This window comes from Tupaia chinensis, unplaced genomic scaffold (assembly GCF_000334495.1).
Source record: "Tupaia chinensis unplaced genomic scaffold, TupChi_1.0 Scaffold000165_2, whole genome shotgun sequence".
Lineage (NCBI taxonomy): Eukaryota > Metazoa > Chordata > Mammalia > Scandentia > Tupaiidae > Tupaia > Tupaia belangeri.
Window position 1 is genome coordinate 476,591 of NW_006159640.1, and position 21,342 is coordinate 497,932.

The 21,342-nt window shown below is 42.5% G+C and overlaps 1 protein-coding gene across 1 annotated transcript in view; it reads left to right on the forward strand.

Moving 5' to 3' along the window:
* Positions 1–21,342, forward strand: part of DAB1 (DAB adaptor protein 1) — a gene marked incomplete in the record, with an annotated part of 348,250 nt that overhangs the window by 176,614 nt on the left and 150,294 nt on the right. Inside the window, 1 exon segment of the mRNA XM_027770885.1 lies at positions 9,653–9,751. Within this exon segment, the coding sequence (XP_027626686.1) occupies positions 9,653–9,751 (99 nt within the window).

The following is a 21,342-nucleotide window of genomic DNA, read 5'->3' on the forward strand; positions in this document are numbered from 1 at the left end:
TGTGTGCTCACGAGAAAGACAGAGAGAGACAGAGAGAGAAAGCGAGGAATCACTCTCCAGGGGGGATGGCCATGCCGCAATCCCTTCTCCATTCTCCTCTTGGGATCATGGGCACGCAAGCACATGCACCTGGTGTGAGTTTAAGCCACCAGGTTCGGGACGCGAATTGCGGTCGACTACATGGGAGTGACATAGCCATTATGCTAACTGCTGGTCCCCCATCTGTCTCTCTTTTATGAAGGAAATAAGTAGCTAAACATTTTTTTTAGGAAATGGAAAAGTGTAATTTAGTAAGAGCTCTGTGGATATGTAATGTATTTGAAACATACAAAATTTAATTATTTCTATGATCATCAAGTTAACATATATATATATATATATATATACACACATATATATATGAATTATTCACATGTGTAATTAAATCAGAATTACAATTTATACAGTTTCATATCCTGTTTTTATTTCCCCACCTAATAATATATATGAGCTTTTTTTGCAGTGTATTCAAACAGTCCATAAGGACACATGTGGTCAGCAAAAAATATTTGTAAGTTTAAGAAAGAGGGAGAAAAGAGAAAGATAAACAAAGCTTGACTGAGTGCCTAAAAGTATAAATGAGGGTAAAATCTGTAAAACCCCCTCTACATCCCTTTTTTATTTCCATAGATGCTTCATAAATCAGCTATTTTAATAATAAAACCTTTCTTAGCAGTGTAACATGTATGTCAGATGCTGTCTCCCTATAGTGTGGCTCTAGGAATCATGATTTTATTTATTTTTTTTTTGGAGAGGTTTTTGCTGTAGGGCGCATGTGCTCGCCCGAAAGACAGAGAGAGACAGAGAGATAGAAAGTGAGAAATCAACCCCCAGGGGGCATGGACACACTGCAATACCTTCTACTCCATTCTCTCTCGGGATCTTGGGCACGCATGTATACGCGCCTGGTGTGAGTTTAAGCCACTGGGTCCAGGACTCAAACTGTGGTTCAGCGACATAGCCATTATGCCATATGAGAAAAGTCACATGGGAAGTCTCTGGGACCTGGAATCATGATTTTAGAAACTCAGTTTTCTGTACTATGTATCTATTACCTTCTTTATGTTTTTTAAGATGATACATAAACATATACTATTTTAATAGTTGTTTCTCTAGTATAAATAATGTACTAAAATGGTCTAAAAGACATTAATATCATATTTTCACATGCTGTCACCTTGGAAGAGATTAATGTAACTTTTTTTCTCTCAATAATTAAGCAATATTATGAGATTTTAGGACAACCCTATAATATGCTGCTTTCTTCTAAGTTCAAGACTTAATGATCACAAGATGAAGGACTTAGACAGGAAGAGATATTGTGTTGTAGGAAATGTCATGACACATTTTTTTCTGCGTTAAAATGCACCATGACTTTCCCAACAACCCAATAAACCACAGCCTTGTAACTTAAGACACACAGTGGACATCCTTGGATGAGACAGGTTATCTCACCTGTTTAGTGGAAAAGCTGGATAACTGAAGTCCTCCTTATTTCCCCCAAACCTCTGCCCTGCTCCAGTGTAAAACCCCGGACTCATGCATGAAATCATACCAGACTGCAACCTGTCTACCAGCAGGTAGGCTGCACAGAGAGAGCCCAAAAGGCACTGAGACTGTGTGTTCAGCTTCTGCTTTAAGCTTCCCAATCATATAGAGTCATGCCTGCCATCTCCAGGGGACCTCAGTCATGAATGGGAATAAAGGCTGGGATCTTCATTCGTGCAGAAGTCGCTCCTTACTGACTACAAAGTCAAGCAAAGAGAGATTTATTCCTGACAAGTCTTAATTAAAAGACATCAAGAAAATGTCATTACATAACCCTTGATCTGCAAAGACTAGTTTTCACCCAGAGCTACAAGTCTACTAAAGAAGAGAAAATAGTTGATGCACCTTCCTTTCTTCTGTATCTAGAAAATGCCATTGCTTCAGGTTCCAGAGCATTGCACTGGTCATCTGCTTTCATGGAAGCACTGAGGTCTAAGAAGAAACGAGTCAGAAGTTGGCCTCTGTCCCTGAAAGTTCTCCTTTAGAATTAACAGTGGGCCAAGTTGTCAGGACCTGGCAGCCATACGTGTGTGTGTGTGTGTTACCTGTGGTGAAGTGTTCCATCTGTCACCTCTTATAACCATGAGGGCCCCAAAGCCCTGAGTGTTTGTGTTTGTCCTGCCATAACACACTTCTGTCAGATGCACTGAACTCGTTCAGGGGTTCTTGCTTCCCAGACGACTGTGTTTCATTATTTGCCAGTTGCTGAGCAGAATGTTGACATTTCAGCTCCCAGTGGTTTTTCTTTAGGAAACACAGAAACATAAATGATCGATTCTCTATTTGGCCACCTGCCCAGGAAAGTATGACACAGAGGAGTACAAAATGCCTCTTAGTCTTATAAAAAGCTCATTTGCTTGTGTTAAGCCATACGAGACTAAAAAAAAAGTTTTCTTTTGCTAGAGTCTCTGAAGCTAATACAGTTTCCTGTTTTAGAGTTTTCTTTTAGACTGTGGAGGTTTGAGATGGGTTCTTATTGTATAAGTAACCCATTACCTGTCTCCCAGCAAAGCATCCTCCTCGTCCTCATCATATTTTAATCTACAGTCCCAAAAGCACTTAGATATGTATGATATGTTTTGCTCTTAGGAGCCAGATAGTGGCCTCCCTTTTTTATAAATAAGATGAGATTCTGAGCAATTAAACCCCATAACCTTCATTTAGTCTGTAATAAGCTCAGAATTCAAACCCAGGTCTGGAGACCAGTATTTGACAGGACAGGGCATAGTTTCGCGTTTTATTTTGTATTGTTTTGTATTTCACTTAATTAATCTTTGTGCCCCAACTAGATTTGAAGCTCTTATCAGTAAGGTGCTATCCAATAAACACACATCATTAACCTCAGATGTAGGCAGCTCTCAGGGTCCTTGGACAAATTGGTAGCTGTTGACGCTGTGGGAGAGTGGGCGATCTCCCTCAGTTCCTGGAAGTCCTTAGTGTAGAGCCCTGAGTCTACCAGCCAGGGTCCTGACAGGAGCAGATAGGTCAGAGGACGAACTGCGATGAAGGAGGTCCTTGCAGAGGAAGGCAAGGGTAAGGCCACAGACAGCGGGTGGTGAGACACGCCAAGTCTAGCAGTAGTGGAGAGATCTTATCACTCTGAGGAAGAATATATTTCCTAGGACCCAGGGAGGGGAAGACTGATAAAGTAAGTAGACTTCCTCCCTCACCAAACAAAAATAAAGATCAAGGGGGAGAAGAGAATGGGAAGAAATGCCTGGCTCCTCTCTTATTCTACCCTCTCCCATCTCCTGTGTGTCTTGCATGGTGGAAGCCAGGAGCACAGGGGCTCAGGAGACCAGGGTATGCAGTCTTCAGTCTCCCTCTCTGATCACAAAGCAGGACAGAGAAGAAAATTTGCTTTCCCATATTTAACTAAGAAAAAGGAACTTGGGATACTCTCCCCCCCTCCCCAATTCATATAGCTGATAAGTAGCAGAACTAATAATGTTAATAATGGAGATTAGGTTCATTGTGTGGGGCATACTGGAACAGCATTCTATTTTCAGCATTCATGTTTAAAGCCTGTTTGGCTTACATGTGTGTTTCACATGTTCCCTGGAGTTCCCAGACAGCACTGATCATATGCACCATGCTGTACCAGGGTTCTCAAAGCCCTTGCATGCACATTGTCCGTCTGCTCCTCACTGCAACCCTGAGCTGGCCAGGGAAGCCTGACCCCTTCTCTGTGTGTAAAGACATGGCCTTCCTGTGACTCCCTTAGAGAGGGCTATGCCAATCATTTGCACAGTGCCTAGCTCATGCTGTTACTTAATAATATCAATATTAGTATCAGTATAATGGTCATTGTTATTTACTGAGCCCTCCCCACAGTGCGTGCATAGTTTATGTAAGAGTCCTGACTTACTCTAAGAGTTAAGAATTGAGATTATTCTCGTGTTAGAGTTCTTCACCACTGACTTTTGAAGCTGGTGGTCCCACCTGGTTATGTTCATAAACTTTTCGATGTATTTTTGGTTTGGCATGCATCGCTGCATGTTTTTGTTTGTATGTTGTTTTGAATTTCTGCCAGAGTGCACATGCGCTCAACAGAGAGAGGGGCACACACATAGAGGGAAAGCAAGAAAGCACCTCTTATACGGAATGGTCATGCTACAATCCCTTCCCCTCCATTTCTCCCACCTTTCAGGGTTTTGTGTATGTGTGCACACATGTCTGGCATGTTTCACAAGCAGCTGGGTCTGAGACATGAACTGTGAAGTTGACCCTGTGGGACCCAGCCACCTTAACCACCATACTGCAGGCTCACCCATGTGGTATTTTAAAAGAAATCGATTTCATTTTAAAAAGCTCTTGAGTGCAGAGGGTTACAATGGAACAAACCCTACCTGTAGAATCTGAAAGATCACTGGATTCCAGTTACATGATTTGTTCACTTCTTTAAGTTTTAGGAAATCACTTGACCTCTCTCACCTTATGGTTCCTCAACTGTAAAATGAGGGCAAAGATTCTTATTTCCTGGGAATTAAGTGAGTGGACTTAATTGTATGACATGACAAAGAACCTCTACCACATAGTAGATACCCAAGAAAACATTTGGTTCTCAATGTCCAATTTTCTTACCAGGTCAGATGGGTAGCATTTGGAACAGAGCCCAAATAGCACCTACATTGACAGCCTACATGCCTCCCCTCCCCACTCAGGCTGTCTCTGGCCCTCTGTTAGTTCCACCTAATGGCAGTGGATGAGCTTGGGAGGTGAGCCCTGAGGCATGCTGTCAGGTAGCAGGCCTGCCTGGAGTTAGTGCAGGTTTTCAGAGCTTGGCTCAGAGTCTTGATTGGCAAGAGAAGCATGCTTGATAAAATTGGACTTTAATTTCCCCAAAGATAGCACTGCATAGATAGTCTCTCTTTCTTTTACTTGTCTAGGAAAGCCACCGCTAGCAGCCACAAGCAGAAAAGTTCATGGATGGTGCATGCTGACTCCTTCCAGCCTTTCTCATGTACTGCCGTTTTCTGCCCCAGAGTTCTTTTATCACTACTTGGAACCAGCAAGCCTAGGAGGCCTCAGTGTGGAGTCAGCACCACCGTGTGCCAGGAGTTACTGCTAGTTGCTGTTCTAGGAACTCTGTGAACTAGGGATTGTTAGGGCTCTCTTAGAGAGAGAGATGTTGGAACTGCTCTTCTTGACCGAAGGTGCAACTCTCTCCCACCAGGTCCTGTGATGGCCTCACCTGACCAAGAAAGAAGGAAGAAATCCCATTTGACACAGTTCTCCCAATCTTTTCCTTTATGAGGGGATGTCTTAGTTCATTTATGCCACTAGAACCAAATACTTGAGACTGGGTAATTTATAAAGGACAGGAATTGAGTTCTCACAATTCTGAATGCCGGGAAGTTCAAGATCAAGGTGCTGACAGGTTTGGTGTCTGGCAGGGGCCCTGTTTCAGCATCAGGATGGTTCCTTGAGTCTCTGTCCTGCAGAGAGGACAGACACTGTGTCCTCACTCTGCTGAGTAACAGAAATGCACAAAGTAGAATGAACCCAGTCCATTAAGCCCTTTTGTAGCAGGCCTCCTGACTGAGTCACCTGCTAAAGGCCCCACCTCTTTTTCTTTCTTTTTTTTTTTTTAAGAGATTTTTGCGATAGGGTGCGCGCACTTGCTAGAGAGACAGAGAGAGACAGAAAGCGAGAGATCACCACCTGGGGGGATGGCCATTCCACAGTCCCTTCACCACCATTCTCCTCTCAGGATTTTGGGCATGCACACACATTTGTGTGGTGTGAGCTTTTAGCTGCAGGGGTCCTGGACCCAAACCACAGTTGACTAGGTGGGAGTCCAGTGACGTTACGCCATCTGCTGGTCTCATGGACCCCATCTCTTAATACTATCACACTGGCAGTTAGGTTTCTACATATGTACATGGCTTTGAGGGCACAGTAAGATCAAAGCAGAGAGCTACTCTTTGTTCTGTTGTTTTGTGTGTGTGTGTGTGTGTGTGTGTGTGTGTGTGTGTGTGTGTGTGTATTCTGGATACCTGAGATTAAAAATTGAGGAGATGGAGGGGTGACAGCATACATTATTTTACTCCAAATTCAGCCAAGAACACAGATTTTGAAGTTTTTACAGGTGCCACATCTGGCCTGTCTACTCGGTTGCTACCCAAATGAGGGACGTCATTTCACTTCTCTGTGAGCGCCTGCTCTGTTCTCAGCACTAGGCACTACAGTGATAAAGTTCCACCTCCAGCTGAGCTGCTCGTTCTATTGGGAAAGACCCACAGTCAGCGAATGAATACATGGCCTGTCAGATGGTGCTGTATGCCATGAGGAAAACTGAAGCCGGGAAATGAATGTGATGCAATCTGGCATGAAGGGTGTGCTCTTCTAGCTAAGGTCAGAGAAGGTGGCATTGAACAGAAATAGGAATTTTCCCTGGCATTCCAGAGACATACTTTGACCATTCTCCATGTTCATTAAAAACATCCCACAGTAAATTCATGGGGAAGCAAGCAGAATACTGAGAAATCTAAAAACCATTAAGTAAGGGCCCAGCCCTAAAGCCTAGTGGTTAAGGGATCTGATCCCACTTGGCCTATCGTGGTGTGAATTCCAGCCTCAGTGACTTGAGAAACATGCTGGGCTTGTGTGGATGTGTGCCCAAATCCAGACAGGATGGAGAAAAAGAGGAAAGAGATTGTATGACCATGTCCCATGAGGGGCGCTTTTTCCCTCTCCCTCCCTCTCCAGCTAGTGCAGGATGTCCTCTGGCAATTTTTAAAAATGATTAAAAGCCATTAAATAGGGGGGTGGCAGGGGTTGAAGAGACAGAGGACATCACTTTGAAGGTGTCTTGCTCTGGCCAATTAGAAGCAGAAGGTTCTGATGTTGATGTGTTAACAGTCCTGGAAGGCCAGAAGAGGTGCACTGGGGCAGACGTTATAGAAGACACATTCCAGCTCCCTAGAAATAAAACATAATGTACAGAGGAATCATTTCTCCCAACTCTGAGAATTTAGACAGCTGAGCTGTCATCTGAGCTTTCCATTCATTCTCTGCCATCTCAGGTCTGTCTCCTTTCAGAACATCATTTCTCTCATCCATCTGTTGAGGAAGTTGAATCAATTAGTTTTAAGTTTTCCTCTGTCTCTTACACTCTGAATGTTATGCGTGCTGAAGAATGAATGGGTGGCTTAGGAGGGAGTGGATTTCCTACTAGGAAGTGTCCAAACAGGAACTGGACCACACATTTTAATGGATGCTCATTCATTGACTGGATAATATTTTTATCACATCCCTGCAGTGCATCAGGCATTGTACTGAGTACTTCACATGTGAGGGGACTCCAACAAGCTGTGGGAAAATAGAATTAAAGTACGAGTTTATTTGGGTACAAAAGTTTTTTGAAATCCACACATAGCATGCATAGTTTATATATGTAAACTATGCAGTTTCCATGAGCTTTTCAAAGACCTCTTGTAAATGTTCATTTAAAATCTCCATTGTGAAAAAAAAAATTACACTTAAGGAAATAGAAAAGAGGTAAGATAATTTGTCTAAGATCATAGAACCAGAAGTATAATCTTATATTCTGATTCTAAAAAAGAAAAAAAAAAATTCCAATATCCAAAGTGAGGATAATCAAATCCCATGCCCATGTGGCTTCCTTGTGCCTCTGGTCTAACCTACTGTTCCTAACACTGTTTTGTTTTGTTTGTTTGTTTGTTTTTTAAGAATTATTTTAACTTCCTATTGTCCTTCCTTTCCCTCCCTCCTTCCTTCCTTTCTTTCCCTCCCTCCCTTTCTTTCCTTCCTTCCTTTCTCCTTTCCTCCTTCCTTCCTTCCTTCCTTCCTTCCTTCCTTCCTTCCTTTCTCCTTCTCTCTCTTTTCTTTCTTTTTTCTCTCTTTTCTTTTTTCTCTTCTTCCTCTCTTTCTCTCATTCTTTCTTTCTTTTCTTTTCTTTTACTTCCTTCCTTCCTTCCTTTTTTTCCCCTTTCCTTTTCTTTTCTTTTTGTTCATTTGTTCATTATTTTTAAATTCTACCAAAGAAGGACAGAGCAAGAGATATTAAGTGAGAGAGCAGGTCGTCAGGTTCTGGATTCAAACTGTGGCCAGCCACGTGGGAGTCCAGCACCCTTAACTACCACACCACCTCCCGGCCCCAACACTGTTTTTTCCAAAAACTGATGCTGAGGACATCCTGTTCTGAGACCTGCACAGACTACATTCCTCTCCTGAAGTACTGAAGTCAGTATTGGTGTAGCCTGTTCTGCTCCTGTAAGCCCCAAACTGTAACGACTAGACATCAGCCGTTGCCCTCAGTGACGAGGGGCCGACAGCCTCAAGACCCCAGGGCAGAGTCAGTCACAGCTCTTGAGTTTCGATCCTTTGAAATATCTTTACCCTCTCAGTTGTGCTCTGGTATGAAGCCCATGCCTACATGTAACTGCTACCACAGGCTAATTTAAAAGGCAAGTAAGGAGGCCAACAGGTGGTGTTGTAGTTAAGGTCCTGGACTCCCACTTGGCCAGTCATGGTTCAAGTCTTAGACCCAGTGCTTGAAAAATCACTCCGGGCGCATGTGCATGCATGCCCAAAGTCCCAAGAGGAGAATGAAAGAAAAGGGATTGCAGCGTGGCCATTCCCCCTGGGGGGTGATTTCTCACTTTTCCTCTGTCCGTCTTTCTCTTTCTCTCTCCTCTTCAGTGAGCACACATACCCTATAGCAAAAAAACTAAATAAATAAATGAATAAAAAGGCAAGTAAGTGTCTTTATTCATAACTGGAATTAAATCCACTTTGGGGGGACCTGTGGACCACACACGTCCATTCAGCAATTCCGCGCTGAGCACTTCCTGCCCTCCAGGCACTGTCCTAAGGGCTCCCGATGGAGCAGGGGCACAGCAGCACTGCCACCCTCCGTGAAGTTGGCTCCCGGCTTATAAAAACTTTGGGAAATTGGAGAAACAGCTGCCTTGACAAATGCAAAGCATTTGATTGGTGCTTTCCTTGAAAACTGAAGAAAAGAAAGTCGTGGCAAATGCAAAATGTCTTTTGTATTAACAGGACAAATGGCACGTAACTGTCACGATCACATTTTTTCAAACAAAATTGAGACATACAGTCTGGCATTTGTTTTTGCTTTTCTTTCTAACCTCTAAAATTGATTCATATGAAAGCGTTTTTCAGAAGTGCAAAAATAAATCACATTTAGGAATGAATTCAGTGACTCACCTTTATTTAAATGATTGTAAAATCGTATCTAGTCCCAAACTGAGCCAAGATGGGACTACAAGACCATATCGTGTCTGTCTTGGGACCCACTGTTCTGAATACCTAGGCACAGGTAGGCATTTGGTAAACCTTGTTTAGTCCAATGGGTGACTGTTCTAGTATCTACTTACACAGTATTATAACACTTAGGACAAGTAGTACCCCCGGAGGACAAAGATATGGGTGCATTGTAAAGAGAAATGTGAAAGGGGGAAGAGAAGGGTGTGAATGATTGGTGGCACTGGTTAATGGCATCTGACATGCCTTTGGGACCGGAGGGAATTTTCAAATGAAAACACTGAAGTAAAAACTATGTTCTTCCTTTCGACAGGGCGTTGTTGCTGGCGCTCGTTCCAAGGGAGAACACAAACAGAAAATCTTTTTAACCATCTCCTTTGGAGGGATCAAAATCTTTGATGAGAAGACAGGGGTAAGTGAAAGAGTCACGTGGTGTGGGGAAATTGAATCCATTGACAGATATGCCCTTAGAAGCCTCTACTCTGGGCAGGAATATCAAACAAGCATAAAAACATATAAAGCAACTGACAAACTTGATCAACTGTGATCGTCCATCAAAGTGAGTGTCTTTGCTGACTTGGCCGCAGTGTGACGGCACTGTGTTTCTTACAGTGTAATTGTGACAAAAGTGTCACACCATCCTGGTAACCTAATGGGAGATTGATGAGCTTTGAAGAGCACCGGGTAATGTGACAGTTTAAGTTAAATTTCTTTGTGTGTTGGCAACTTTAATGACATGCGCCCTACAGGGAGACATGTGTAGGTCTTTTGACTCAGGCGGAGCATCCAGGCTCTCTTGAGTTTAACCTGTAGCACCTTGCAATTGCTGTAATCAAAAAGAATAAATAGAGTTCTCAATCTGAAAAAAAAAAAAAAATCTGTCGCTGCACAGCCAAGAAATGTGAGGGCTGATATGTGTGTTGAACCCCACTGAAGAAGTGGTTTGTATTTTCATCAACCTCACAGCTGCAATTAACTCCAAGACTCATCCCCAGAGCTTGCCTGACATTGTTGGTCCTATCCGTTGATGGCAAGGGCAAAACAGAGAACCATTCTATGTTTTGTTTTCCCAAGAAAGCCGGAGTCAAATGGATTTGTTTTTCCTTCTTTTTATTCAGTGTTTTACAGCTTATAAAACGCCTCCACATACATCACCTCCTTTGAACCTCACAAAGATAATTTATCAAGAGCTCTATAAATAACATTCAACCAGTCAAGTTACTTGACTGTAGTCATTTTGCATTATTATCTTCCTTATTCTGCTTGTAATGGATAACATAGGATAGTAGATGACAATTTAAAGGTAGAAAAGTGTTTTCTTGGGACCAGCAAATGGCATAATGGTTATGTCTCTGGACTCCCATGTAGTCAACCATGGTTTGAGTCCAGGACCTAGGGGCTTAAAACTCACTGGGCGCATGTGCATGTGTGCCTAAGATTTCAGGAGGAGAGTAGAGGAGAAGGAATTGCAGCATGGCCACCCCCCAGGGCGGGGGGTGATTTCTCACTCTCTGTCTCTCTCTATATCTCCAGTGAGCATACACGCCCTATAGCAAAACAAAACAAAACCTCTCTCGGGACCAGCAGTAGGTGTAATGGCTATGTCGCTGGACTCCCATGTAGTACACTGCGGTTTGAGTCTTGGACCCAGTGGCTTAAACTCACACCAGGCATGTGTGTGTGCATGCCTAAGATCCCAAGAGGAGAATGGAGGAGAAGGGATTGCAGCAAGACCAAGACCATCCCCCCTGGGGGATGATTTCTCACTTTCTGTCTCTCTGTTTCTTTCTGTCTTTCTGGTGAGCGCATGTGCCCTATAGCAAAAACCTCTTTAAAAAAAAAAAAATTCTAAAAAAAAAAAGTGTTTTCTTGAAGGAAGAAAAGTTATAGAAAAATTGCTCCAGAATAACTGGTGATAGAACACATATTTGTACACACATCCTCTTACCCGCAATAGCCGTGCATTGGGAGCCACCCAAGTGTCCTTTGACACATCTCAAGATAAATGCAATGAAGTATGGACATTGACTGCAGCACCGCGGAGCCTTAACGTGGAAAGAATTCTGACTTGCGTCGTTAACACAGATGACCCTCCCACACATGCTGAGGGAAGTACACCTGACACAAAATGACCAATGCCATATGATTCCACTTAGAGGACGTTCTTAGCGGGCTCAACATCATAGAGGTAGAAAGTGAAGTAGTGGCTGCCAGGGATTAGGGAGAGGGTGGATGGGGAGTTGTTATTCAATGGGCATGGAGTTTCAGAGTGGAAAGATGAAAATGTTCTAGAGATAGATGGTGGTGACAGTTGCACAAAAATGTGAAGCCACTTAATGCCATGGATGTGTTCACTCAAAAACTGTTCAAAGGTTAAAACTCTGTCATCCAAGTATATGTATATACACACACATACATACACCATAATTTAAAAATAACTAGTAGGGCCAGCGGTTGGTGTGGTTTTTAAGGTGCTAAACTCCCATATGGCTGACCACAGTTTGAGTCCCGGACCCAGTGGTTTGAAAATCATGTTAGGCTCCCCCGTACGTGTGCCTAAGATACCAAGAGGAGAAAAGAGGAGAGGTATCATGGCATGGCCACCCCCTGTAAGGGGTGATTTCTCACTTTCCCTCTCTCTGTCTCTCTCCTTTCCAGCAAGTGCACACATCCTATGACAAAAACCTGAAAAAAGATAAAAACTAGCTAGTAATAATGGTTTCCATTTGTTGAGTATCTCTTAGGTAGGTGCGTGTTAGCCATTTTACCTGCATTATTCAGTCTCATCCTCCCAACAGCCTTATGAGAAAGTAATCATAGCAACTTTGTTGAGTCCATGGTAGATGCCAGACATTGTTGTAAGCCCTTGGTGAGTACAAGGTCATTTAATCCTCACATCTGCCTATATTGTAGATGACACGATTCTCTCCAGTTTAGAGTTGAAAACATCGAGGACAGAAAAAGTGACATGACTGGTTGATCATAAGTGGTGGCAAAAACAGGATTAGAACCTAGAGAGTCTGGGTCATGAATTCTTTTGCTTGGTCATGATGCCTGTTACCCCTCAGGATAAGTGACTTCCTAAGTTTGCCTATGTTCTGTGTTCTTTTCTGAACTGGTCCATCAGGTGGAGTCTAAGAGGGACACAGGACAGGCTTGGGGGAAAGCTTAGTTCCTCATGCTCACCAGTCCTAGAGACAGGGCCACAGTACCCCACACAGGACCACAGGGGGAGGACATGAGGGGGGTCAAGAAGCAGGTATGTGTGACTGGGGGTGGGGGAGCCCCTAAACCAAGGTCCCTATTGGGTTTTCCACAGGCTAGTTTGGAGAATTTCATCTGGCTCTAAACTACAGAAGCAGTGCCCATATTACATGCAACACGGCCTTGGTGTGATTTAGGCAGAGAAATATTGCCTTCGGAGGTGTGCGGGCTAACAGAACAGGCATGGCCCTGGATTGGTTAGTTTGCATGTTGCAGACGTGCTCCTGGCCTGCCCTTCATTGTGATTGAAAACGTCTAGTCCTGAAAAGGGCAATCTCTTCCCAGCCAGAATGAATTTTTTCAATGTTAAAACATTATAGAAAACTTTTCATTGTTTGGAGTACAGTCCAGTATGGAGAAGGTAGAACTTGAATTTCATCTGGAATTGGCTTGGATCAAAAATGAGTGCAGTTTACCTGTCTGTGATAGGGGAAAGTGGGCCTATCTGGGGAGGCTATGGTAGAAAGGAGTTGAGACTGAGGACCCAGCACTGGTCGTGAAGGGGCCTGAAATCAGCAGAATGAGCTGGTAGCATGAGCCACTCCTGCCTTTGTGTAACCGTGGTTCCAGAAATCAGGGAAGTTTTTCTCTTTCCTGGAAAGACTATCATTTAAAGACAGGTGCTCAGTTTTGAATCCCACAGTTTAGAAGGAACATAGGCAAATCAAAGTTTATCCTGACGAGGAAGACATGGGCAGCTAGGGGACCGGAAACCATGCTGAGCTGAGACTTCTTGACACAGATGTAGCCCCATGGGATCTTGGGTAATGCACAGAAGGTGAAGAACTTTGGGTTTGTACAAACTTGGAGAATATTACTGGTCCTTCAGAATCCTTGACAGGAGTCATGACGATCAAACCTGAAAAGTACTTTCATGATGATTTATATGTGCCATATTATGATGTCAACTCTGGTCTCTTCCCAACTTCCCCTTCATCATGGTGACTGGCATATCCAATGTGGCAGAGGCAGTGTATCCTGTGCTGTCTGGGGGCCATGTTTATGGTTTTATTATTCCATCATATACCTCACCAACACATAGGCAAGATCCTAGTCACCTGTATTTTAACTAATGAAGATACCACCAAACCTCTTAGCACTTTTTTTTTTTTTTTCATTTGTTACCTGGGCAATAAACAATGACAATGAAAGTGTTATTTCAGCCCAAAGTCATTTGGCTTTGTGCAGAAAATGTCAGCTCTCTGTGGAGAATCAGGAAGGATGCAGAGCTGAGTATTTTCTGCCTGGCTTAGACTATGCCCATTCTGTTTGATCGTTAGCCTCAGCAGCATCCACCTTCTGCAACCTTGCTTGTTAATACACCTCAATCCAAGTCCTGAAAACACAATCAGAAGGACTGAACGTGTTTAAATCTGAGTCGAGATAGTAAGGGGCAGGTCACTCCATATCGTTAATGTTCGTTTCTCCAAAGAGTTGTCTACTGAAAGAAATAGCTGACTTGTTCTGTGTGACCTCAAGGATGGGAGCCAGGACCAGGCAAGAGAAGTTTCTAGGAGGCCGTTTCAACTTATCACTAAAAAAACTGTCTTATCAGTCAGGACAATTCAACACAGATGGGCTGCCCTTTGTGCACGTGAGTTCCCCATCCCCAGGGTAATCAAACAACCACCATGTAGTGGGATAATATTAAACAGAGTCAAACAGAGGAGGAGGTAGTGAAGTCTTCGCTAAGTTGATTTCTGAGACTAATTTTAAGATTCTGTTTTTCCTTTAAAGTTGGTGCCTATTGATATATTTTTATTGGAAGAACCTGCACTGGAGATTATGCAAGAACATTTTATTAAACCTTTGTCATTGCCCAGCAGGGGACTGACTGCATTGTGCCAGATAAGAGTCTAAGGGAACTATTTGCCCTACATATCAAAGAAATGAAAAACTGGGTCTTTGTCATCTGGAATGACAAATCTTAGTTGTTTATCTTGTCTAAGGTATTTTTGCTCAAGCCTGACTGCACTTTTTTTTTTTTTTAACTGAGAAAAGAAACATTTGCAGAATGTGACAATAGCTGGAATTTTAAAATCCAAAAGCTGTCAAACATGTTTTGATCCCAATTAAAGAGACCCTTTGCAGTAATTTACACCCTGTCTTGAATTTCAAAAAAGTCCTGATCCCATTCCTTATATGAGTAAATTTTATTATTAGCATGTTGCAGGGAATAAAACAATATTGAAAGCTGTTCAGATCCTAAATATGGCTAATATATCAAAGTATCCATGAAAATGCAGAAGATGCCATACCTAAACTTACTGTTATTAGAGTGGCACATCAAGAGTAGAAATATATTCATATGAATGTATCAGTAGGTCCTCAGACTGGACTCTGGATGTTAAGGCAGGAGAGAGGTCATCGTCATTTCACAGATAAAGACTCTGAGGTTCTGGAAGTGGCCCTGACCTCACTGTAGACTCAGAACAGACCTTCCAGCATCAGTAAGAGCTGTCTTCCCAGTGAACCCTCCTACTGCAGTTCTCTTTCTGTTTACAACCTCCTTTACAGACTGATTGCAACTTATGATATAAGCAATCATAAATACCCCAGGATCCCAGTGATAACTCTGTTAGCGTGGAGGGCAGCGGTCTGTCCCAACTATTCAAGGTGTGGAACTTTCTGTGCTCAGTCCTGTGTGTAGTTTCCCATAATTTGCATTTTCTTGTTCTTTTGTGTGAGCCAGCATTACTTAGGGCCACTGTGTGCACCGTTGTGTATACTCTGACAAGTCTGTGCAGTAGATGCTGTTATCATTGCCATTTTACAGATGGGAAAACTGAGCGTCAAGCATTTAAGTCAGCCAGTAAGTATCAGAGCTGGAATTCAAATCCAGATGGTCTGGTCAGAGGTCTTGATACTAGTAAGGTGTTACTAATACTTACATACCATATTTTATATCATTTTATTTAAATTTATTTGTTTGTTTGTTTAAATTTGACCAGAGAGGGAAAAGTGAGTGAAACAGAGAAAGGGAGAAAGTGAGAAAGCAAGACTCCAGGTCCAGGACTTGAACCACAGTCAACCATCTAGGAGTTCAGTGCCCTTAACCACCATGCCACTTGCCAGCCCCAACATACCAAGTTTTATAAATGATTTCCTTCTATGTATAATAGAGTAGATTCAATATTACCTTTTTTTTTTCCTCTAAGTTTTTCCAGAGGGCATATGTGCTCACTGAAGACAGACAGAGAGACAGTGAAAAACCCCCTTCCCATCTCTGTTCCAGGGAAGATGACCACACCTTAGTCCCTTCTCCTTTATTCTCCTTTTGGGGTTCTAACATGCATGCAAACACACCCAGCATGTTTTCCAAGCCTCTGAGTCTGGAGACTTGAACTGTGCAGTTAGCCATGAGGGATCCAGCTGCCTCGACACTTATGCCACTGGCTGGCTCTGATTATGTTGTTTTTTTGTTTGTTTGTTTTTGTTTTTGTTTTGTTTTGGTAATTTTTTTGAGAGAGAGTTTTTTGCTATAGGGCACATGCGCTCACCAGGAAGAGAGAGACAACGAGATAGAAAACAAGAAATCACCCCCAGGGACACAATCCCTTCTCTTCCATTCTCCTCTCAGGATCTTGGGCACACATACACACACCCAGCATGAGTTTAAGCCACCAGGTCTGGGACTCAAACCACAGTTGACTACATGCAAGTCCAGTGACATAGCCATTATGCCAACTGCTGGTCCCACTCTGATTATGTTTTTACTGTAGTTTTAACGAAGCATGTATAAATTAAATTATTTTTATTAGAAATCATCTTCTTGTATTACTTCTTTATGTGATAATTAGGCCATTTTAGGTTGCTTATGTGTACTGGGAGATTATGGAATCACTTGCAGACAGTAAAAAAGGATTATAAAATATTTGTTACATAAAGAGGTGTTTAGAGTCAGATTAGATATAAGACTCCTGTCTAGACTCTGAAATTATCTCATTGTCATTTTCACTCATTCATTCTTTTGTTCCTTCTTCCCACCAATGCTGATTGAGTGAAAAGGACACACTGGTAGGGAGGGATGGACTAACTTGAAGCTTTCCTTTAAGAAACTTTCATTTCAGACTTGGAGGTAAGATACACATAAAGAACTAAAAACTTAAAACAAGAATAATGACTGTAATAAAAGAAAAGTATAAAATTATTATGAACATTTAAAATAAATGATTTCTTCCATATGAAAAAAATATGGGATGATTTAAGCAGAAAGAGCGACACTTTGAAAGCTAGACAGGGTTTGAAGTTAGAGAAATAAGAGACATTCTGTAACCACAGGAATTTCCCCTGAAGTAGGAAAGTCATGAAGGGAAGGCAGATGTTGAGAAGAATGAGATGCTTGGTGTTTATGGATAGGAGGATGCATAATTACTGCCAGTGATGGAGAAAATTGCAAAGGTAGGCAGAGGGCATACTGGTGGAAGATCTGAAATGTCCCACCAGAGTTTTGACTCAATCATGTTCATTAGAGTTTCAGTTAATAATTGATGTAGTCCAGGTCCCTGAAGGTATACTTAATATATGCAGAGGTAGGCACGTGACATAATCCCTAAGATGCTTTTGTTTACACTAAGAAAGTTTGAGACCCTTTACTATTTACTGGGAAACAGTTGCAATAAGTATCCTTGCTTTAATACACACTGTAATCTACTGAGAAACAGTTGCAATCAGTATCCTTTAAGATCCATTGCAACCTACTGGGAAACAGTTGCAATGTAAGTATGCTTTCTCTAAGATTTATTGTAATTTATAGGGAAACAGTTGCAATAAGTATCTTTTCTTTCATACCCATTATAACCTATTCGGAAAGAGTTACAGTATGTATCCTTGAGATTCATTGCATTCTACTGGGAAACAGTTGCAATATAAGTGTGCTTTCTCTAAGACCTGTTGCAATCTACTGGGAAACAGTTGCAATAAGTGTCCACATTTCACAATGTGGGTGTCTGCCCTGCTATTTTCTGTATGCAGCATGCTCTATCCACTTCCATGAGTTCCTCAAGGCGACCCCTCACTTTGAACATTTTAGGTTGCTTATGTGTAATGATAGATTATGGAATCATTGAACACCCTTTGCCCTTCACCTAGTAAGCATCCCCTTATCTTTTAGGGCTCGGTAATACTATGAAAACAACCAGCAATACAGAACAACAGTGAACCTTTTATCAGGCCATTTCTCCAGCTAAGGTGCTTTATTATCTCAATATTTTAGCCATTTTATCCTCCAACCAGAATTCAAGTAAGATCTGTCTGAATCTGTAGGCCACCCTCCATACTGTTATAGGATCTGCACTGGAGAGACTGATTGATGTAGTGAAGGAATATACATACTCAGGGTCCAGACTGTCTCGGGACTACTGACCAGCTCTGTGGATATAAACCCATTTTCTTTCTTTTGTTAATTTATTTTTCTAACTGACAGATACATATTGTATGTATCATGTATAACATGATATATGAAATATTTATGCATTGTGGAGTAGCTCCTTTAAACTAATAACATATGCATTACCTCATTTACTTATTGTGTGTGTGGGGAGGGGGTGGTGAGAACATGTAAAATCTACTCTTATCAGTTTTTAAGTATATAGTATTGGGTCCTTGGAAATATGCAAAAATGCATCATGACAGGACCAGCAGTTAGCGTAATGGCTATGTTGCTGGACTCCCACGTAGTCGACCGTGGTTTGCGTCCTGGACCTGGTTGCTTAAACTCATGCCGGGTGCATGTGCGTGCGTGCCCAAGATCCCGAGAAGAGAATGGAGGAGAAGGGATTGTGGCAGGGCCAGCCCCCCCTGGGGGTGATTTCTCACTTTCTGTCTCTCTATCTCTCTCTGTCTTTCTGGCGAGCGCACGCTCCGTATAGCAAAAACCTCTCCAAAAAAAAAAAAATGCATCATGACTTTTTGGATGACCCAAAACATTGTTAGTAATTGTACTCACCACGTTATACAATGTATTTCTTGGAGTTATTCCTCATGTTTAAGTAAAATTTTGTATTTCTTATCTAAGGTATCCCTCTGCCCCTACTCCACTCTGCCTCTGGTAGCCACCGTCCTAGTTTCTGCTTCTATGAATTTAACACTTTCAGATCCCACATATAAGTGAGATCATGCAGTATTTGTCTTCCTGTGCCAGGCTTATTTCACTTCACATACTGTTCATCCAAATTGTGGTCTAGGATAGGTATTTCTTCTTTCTTCGGGTTGAATGGTATTCCATTGTGTTATATACCACATGTTCTTCCATTCATTCTTTGATGGACACCTAGGTTGATCCCCCACTTGGCTATCATGGGTAATACAGCAAAAGTTGAGAGTGCAGGCATTTTCTCAGAGTATTAATTTTATTTCCTTTGGGTATAAACCCAGTTGTGGGATTGCTAGATCACATGGTAGTTTAAAGCAATTTTCTTAATGCCTTTGTACTCCTGCTTACTCATCTGGAAGACAAGGATAATCAAAGTACCTGTCTATCTGTCTCTTGTTAATGTTTATTTATTTATTCCATGAGTAAGAGACAGGGAGACAGAGATGTAGCCTCTCGACAGGGTTCCAACACTGTGACCTACCCCAGCTTCAATGCCTGGCATGTTCTGGGAGACCTCTGCGTGTGACCCTCCTCTTGAGTCATCAGAAAAGTCATGATGCATTTTTGCATAGAAAAATAGGTCATGACTTTTCTGACGACCTAATATAAGGGTCTACTGTATAGAGGATTGTGTTTTTCCTCTGTGCCACCATCTGGCACCATAAGACTACTCACGACTTGGGGTTAGTGCAAGATTAGTTCATTGCTGAAGATGTAGAATAATGACTCCTATAATAAAAAGCTATAGGTACTAAATAATATTTCTCCACTAGCTTTATTATCCTACCATGCGTGCCATCTTTCTACGTCCTCCACACAGGAGTAAGAAATCCTTCCATCAAGCCCAGAGTGAGCCCAGGTAGCTTATAGCACATGATCATCTGTATCTAGTGAGGTGACCTGTGTCCCGTCAGACTGCAAGCTCCACACGGGGCACTTTGTCTCATCCTTTGCTATATCCGCAGGGCCTAGCACAGGAGGGCCTGGCATGTGACAGAGATGGAAAGAACAAGGGGAAGGCACTCAGAGTGGGACGGGATGAAAGAGAGGAAGGGAGAGAACAAGGAAGTCATAAGTTAAATGACACGGAAATGCTAATGTCTGAGCCAGACGCTGGCACCCAAGATCCTGCTTACCTGAGATGCTTGCTTTGCCAGAGAGGCAGTGAAGGCAGAAAGAATAGCCCACATGAGTCATTCAAAGGTTGTCAGAAATGGACGGTCCCTTAGGAGTGAACTATTAGGTTGTCGGGAAAGTCACGACATATTTTTCCACATTTTTCTATGCAAACATGAATCATGACTTCCCTGACAACCCAATGGTTCACTGGTTTGCAAATGAAGAAACCTGCGACACAAAGAGAAGATGAGACCCTGGAACACAACCCAGGAGATTATTTATGAGAGCCTAGACCTGAGCATTTCCTGGACATGTCTGAGTCACTCTCAGATGCTCCCAAAACAGGTCGTAGGAAGCGTCCCCTTCTCTCCCTGTACCTTCTGATTTCTGCCTTTCTTTTCTCTCAAGTCTGTTCTCTCCAGACCATCCACGTATCCTTTGCTTATTCGAGGCCCAGAGCTGCCCCAGATCCGCTTTAATATCAAAGAGACTGAATCTCTAGGGGGAAAATTGGATCTCTGTGTGTTTAGTGTCTTGTTGGATGATATTGGATTTTAATTTATCACAATAAAAAAATCAATTTATAGCTCAAAATCAACATATTTTTAGAAAATGGTACTGTCAGGACACTGCCTCTGTGAGATAATTTATAGGAGCAAGTCTATAATTTATGACAGGAGAAAAAGGATGTTCGTAATACCCTGGGAAGTGAGACTGTGAATGTTTACGAGCAGATTTAGTAAACTGAGAAATGTAGTTCCTTTACGGAGTCCTCGTATTGGGGCAGTGGTAGCATCTGGCTGGATCTCGTGTGGCCAGCGGTGCAGCCGGAGTCCTGGAGCCTGCAGCTTGGCAAACACACTGGGCGCATGTGACGTGTGCCCAAGATTTTGAGAGAAGAATGGAGAAGGGATTGCAGTGTGGCCATCTTCCCTGAGGGGGGGTGATACCTCTCTCTCTCTCATCCCCCACCCCCCCCATCCTGGCCCATTTGCACACGCTATGACAAAAAGAAAAAAAAATCTAAAAATGTTAATTAATCCTCTTATCAATCTTGATGTTGAAAGCAATAATGAGGTAATCTTTTCTAGGCTAAATGCTTTTACATACTTGGTCTCATTTAATTCAATCCTCTAAGAACTCAAAAAAAGTTATTATTTCCATTAGATGAAAAAAATGAGACCCCTGGGACCAGCAGTTAGCATAATGGCTATGTCGCTGGACTCCCATGTAGTCAACCGCTGTTCGAGTCCTGGACCTGGTGGCTTAAACTCACGCCGGGCGTGTGTGTGTGCGTGCCCAAGATCCCTAGAGGAGAATGGAGGAGAAGGGATTGCAGCGTGGCCATCCCCCCCTGGGGTTGATTTCTCACTTTCTGTGTCTCTGTCTTTCTGGTGAGTGCACACGCCCTATAGCAAAAAACTCTCCAGAAAAAAATAAAGAAAGAAATAAAGAAACTGAGACCCAGGAGGTGAAGTGACTTATACAAGAACAAGTGTGCAGTAAATTGTGGAGCTGGAAACTGA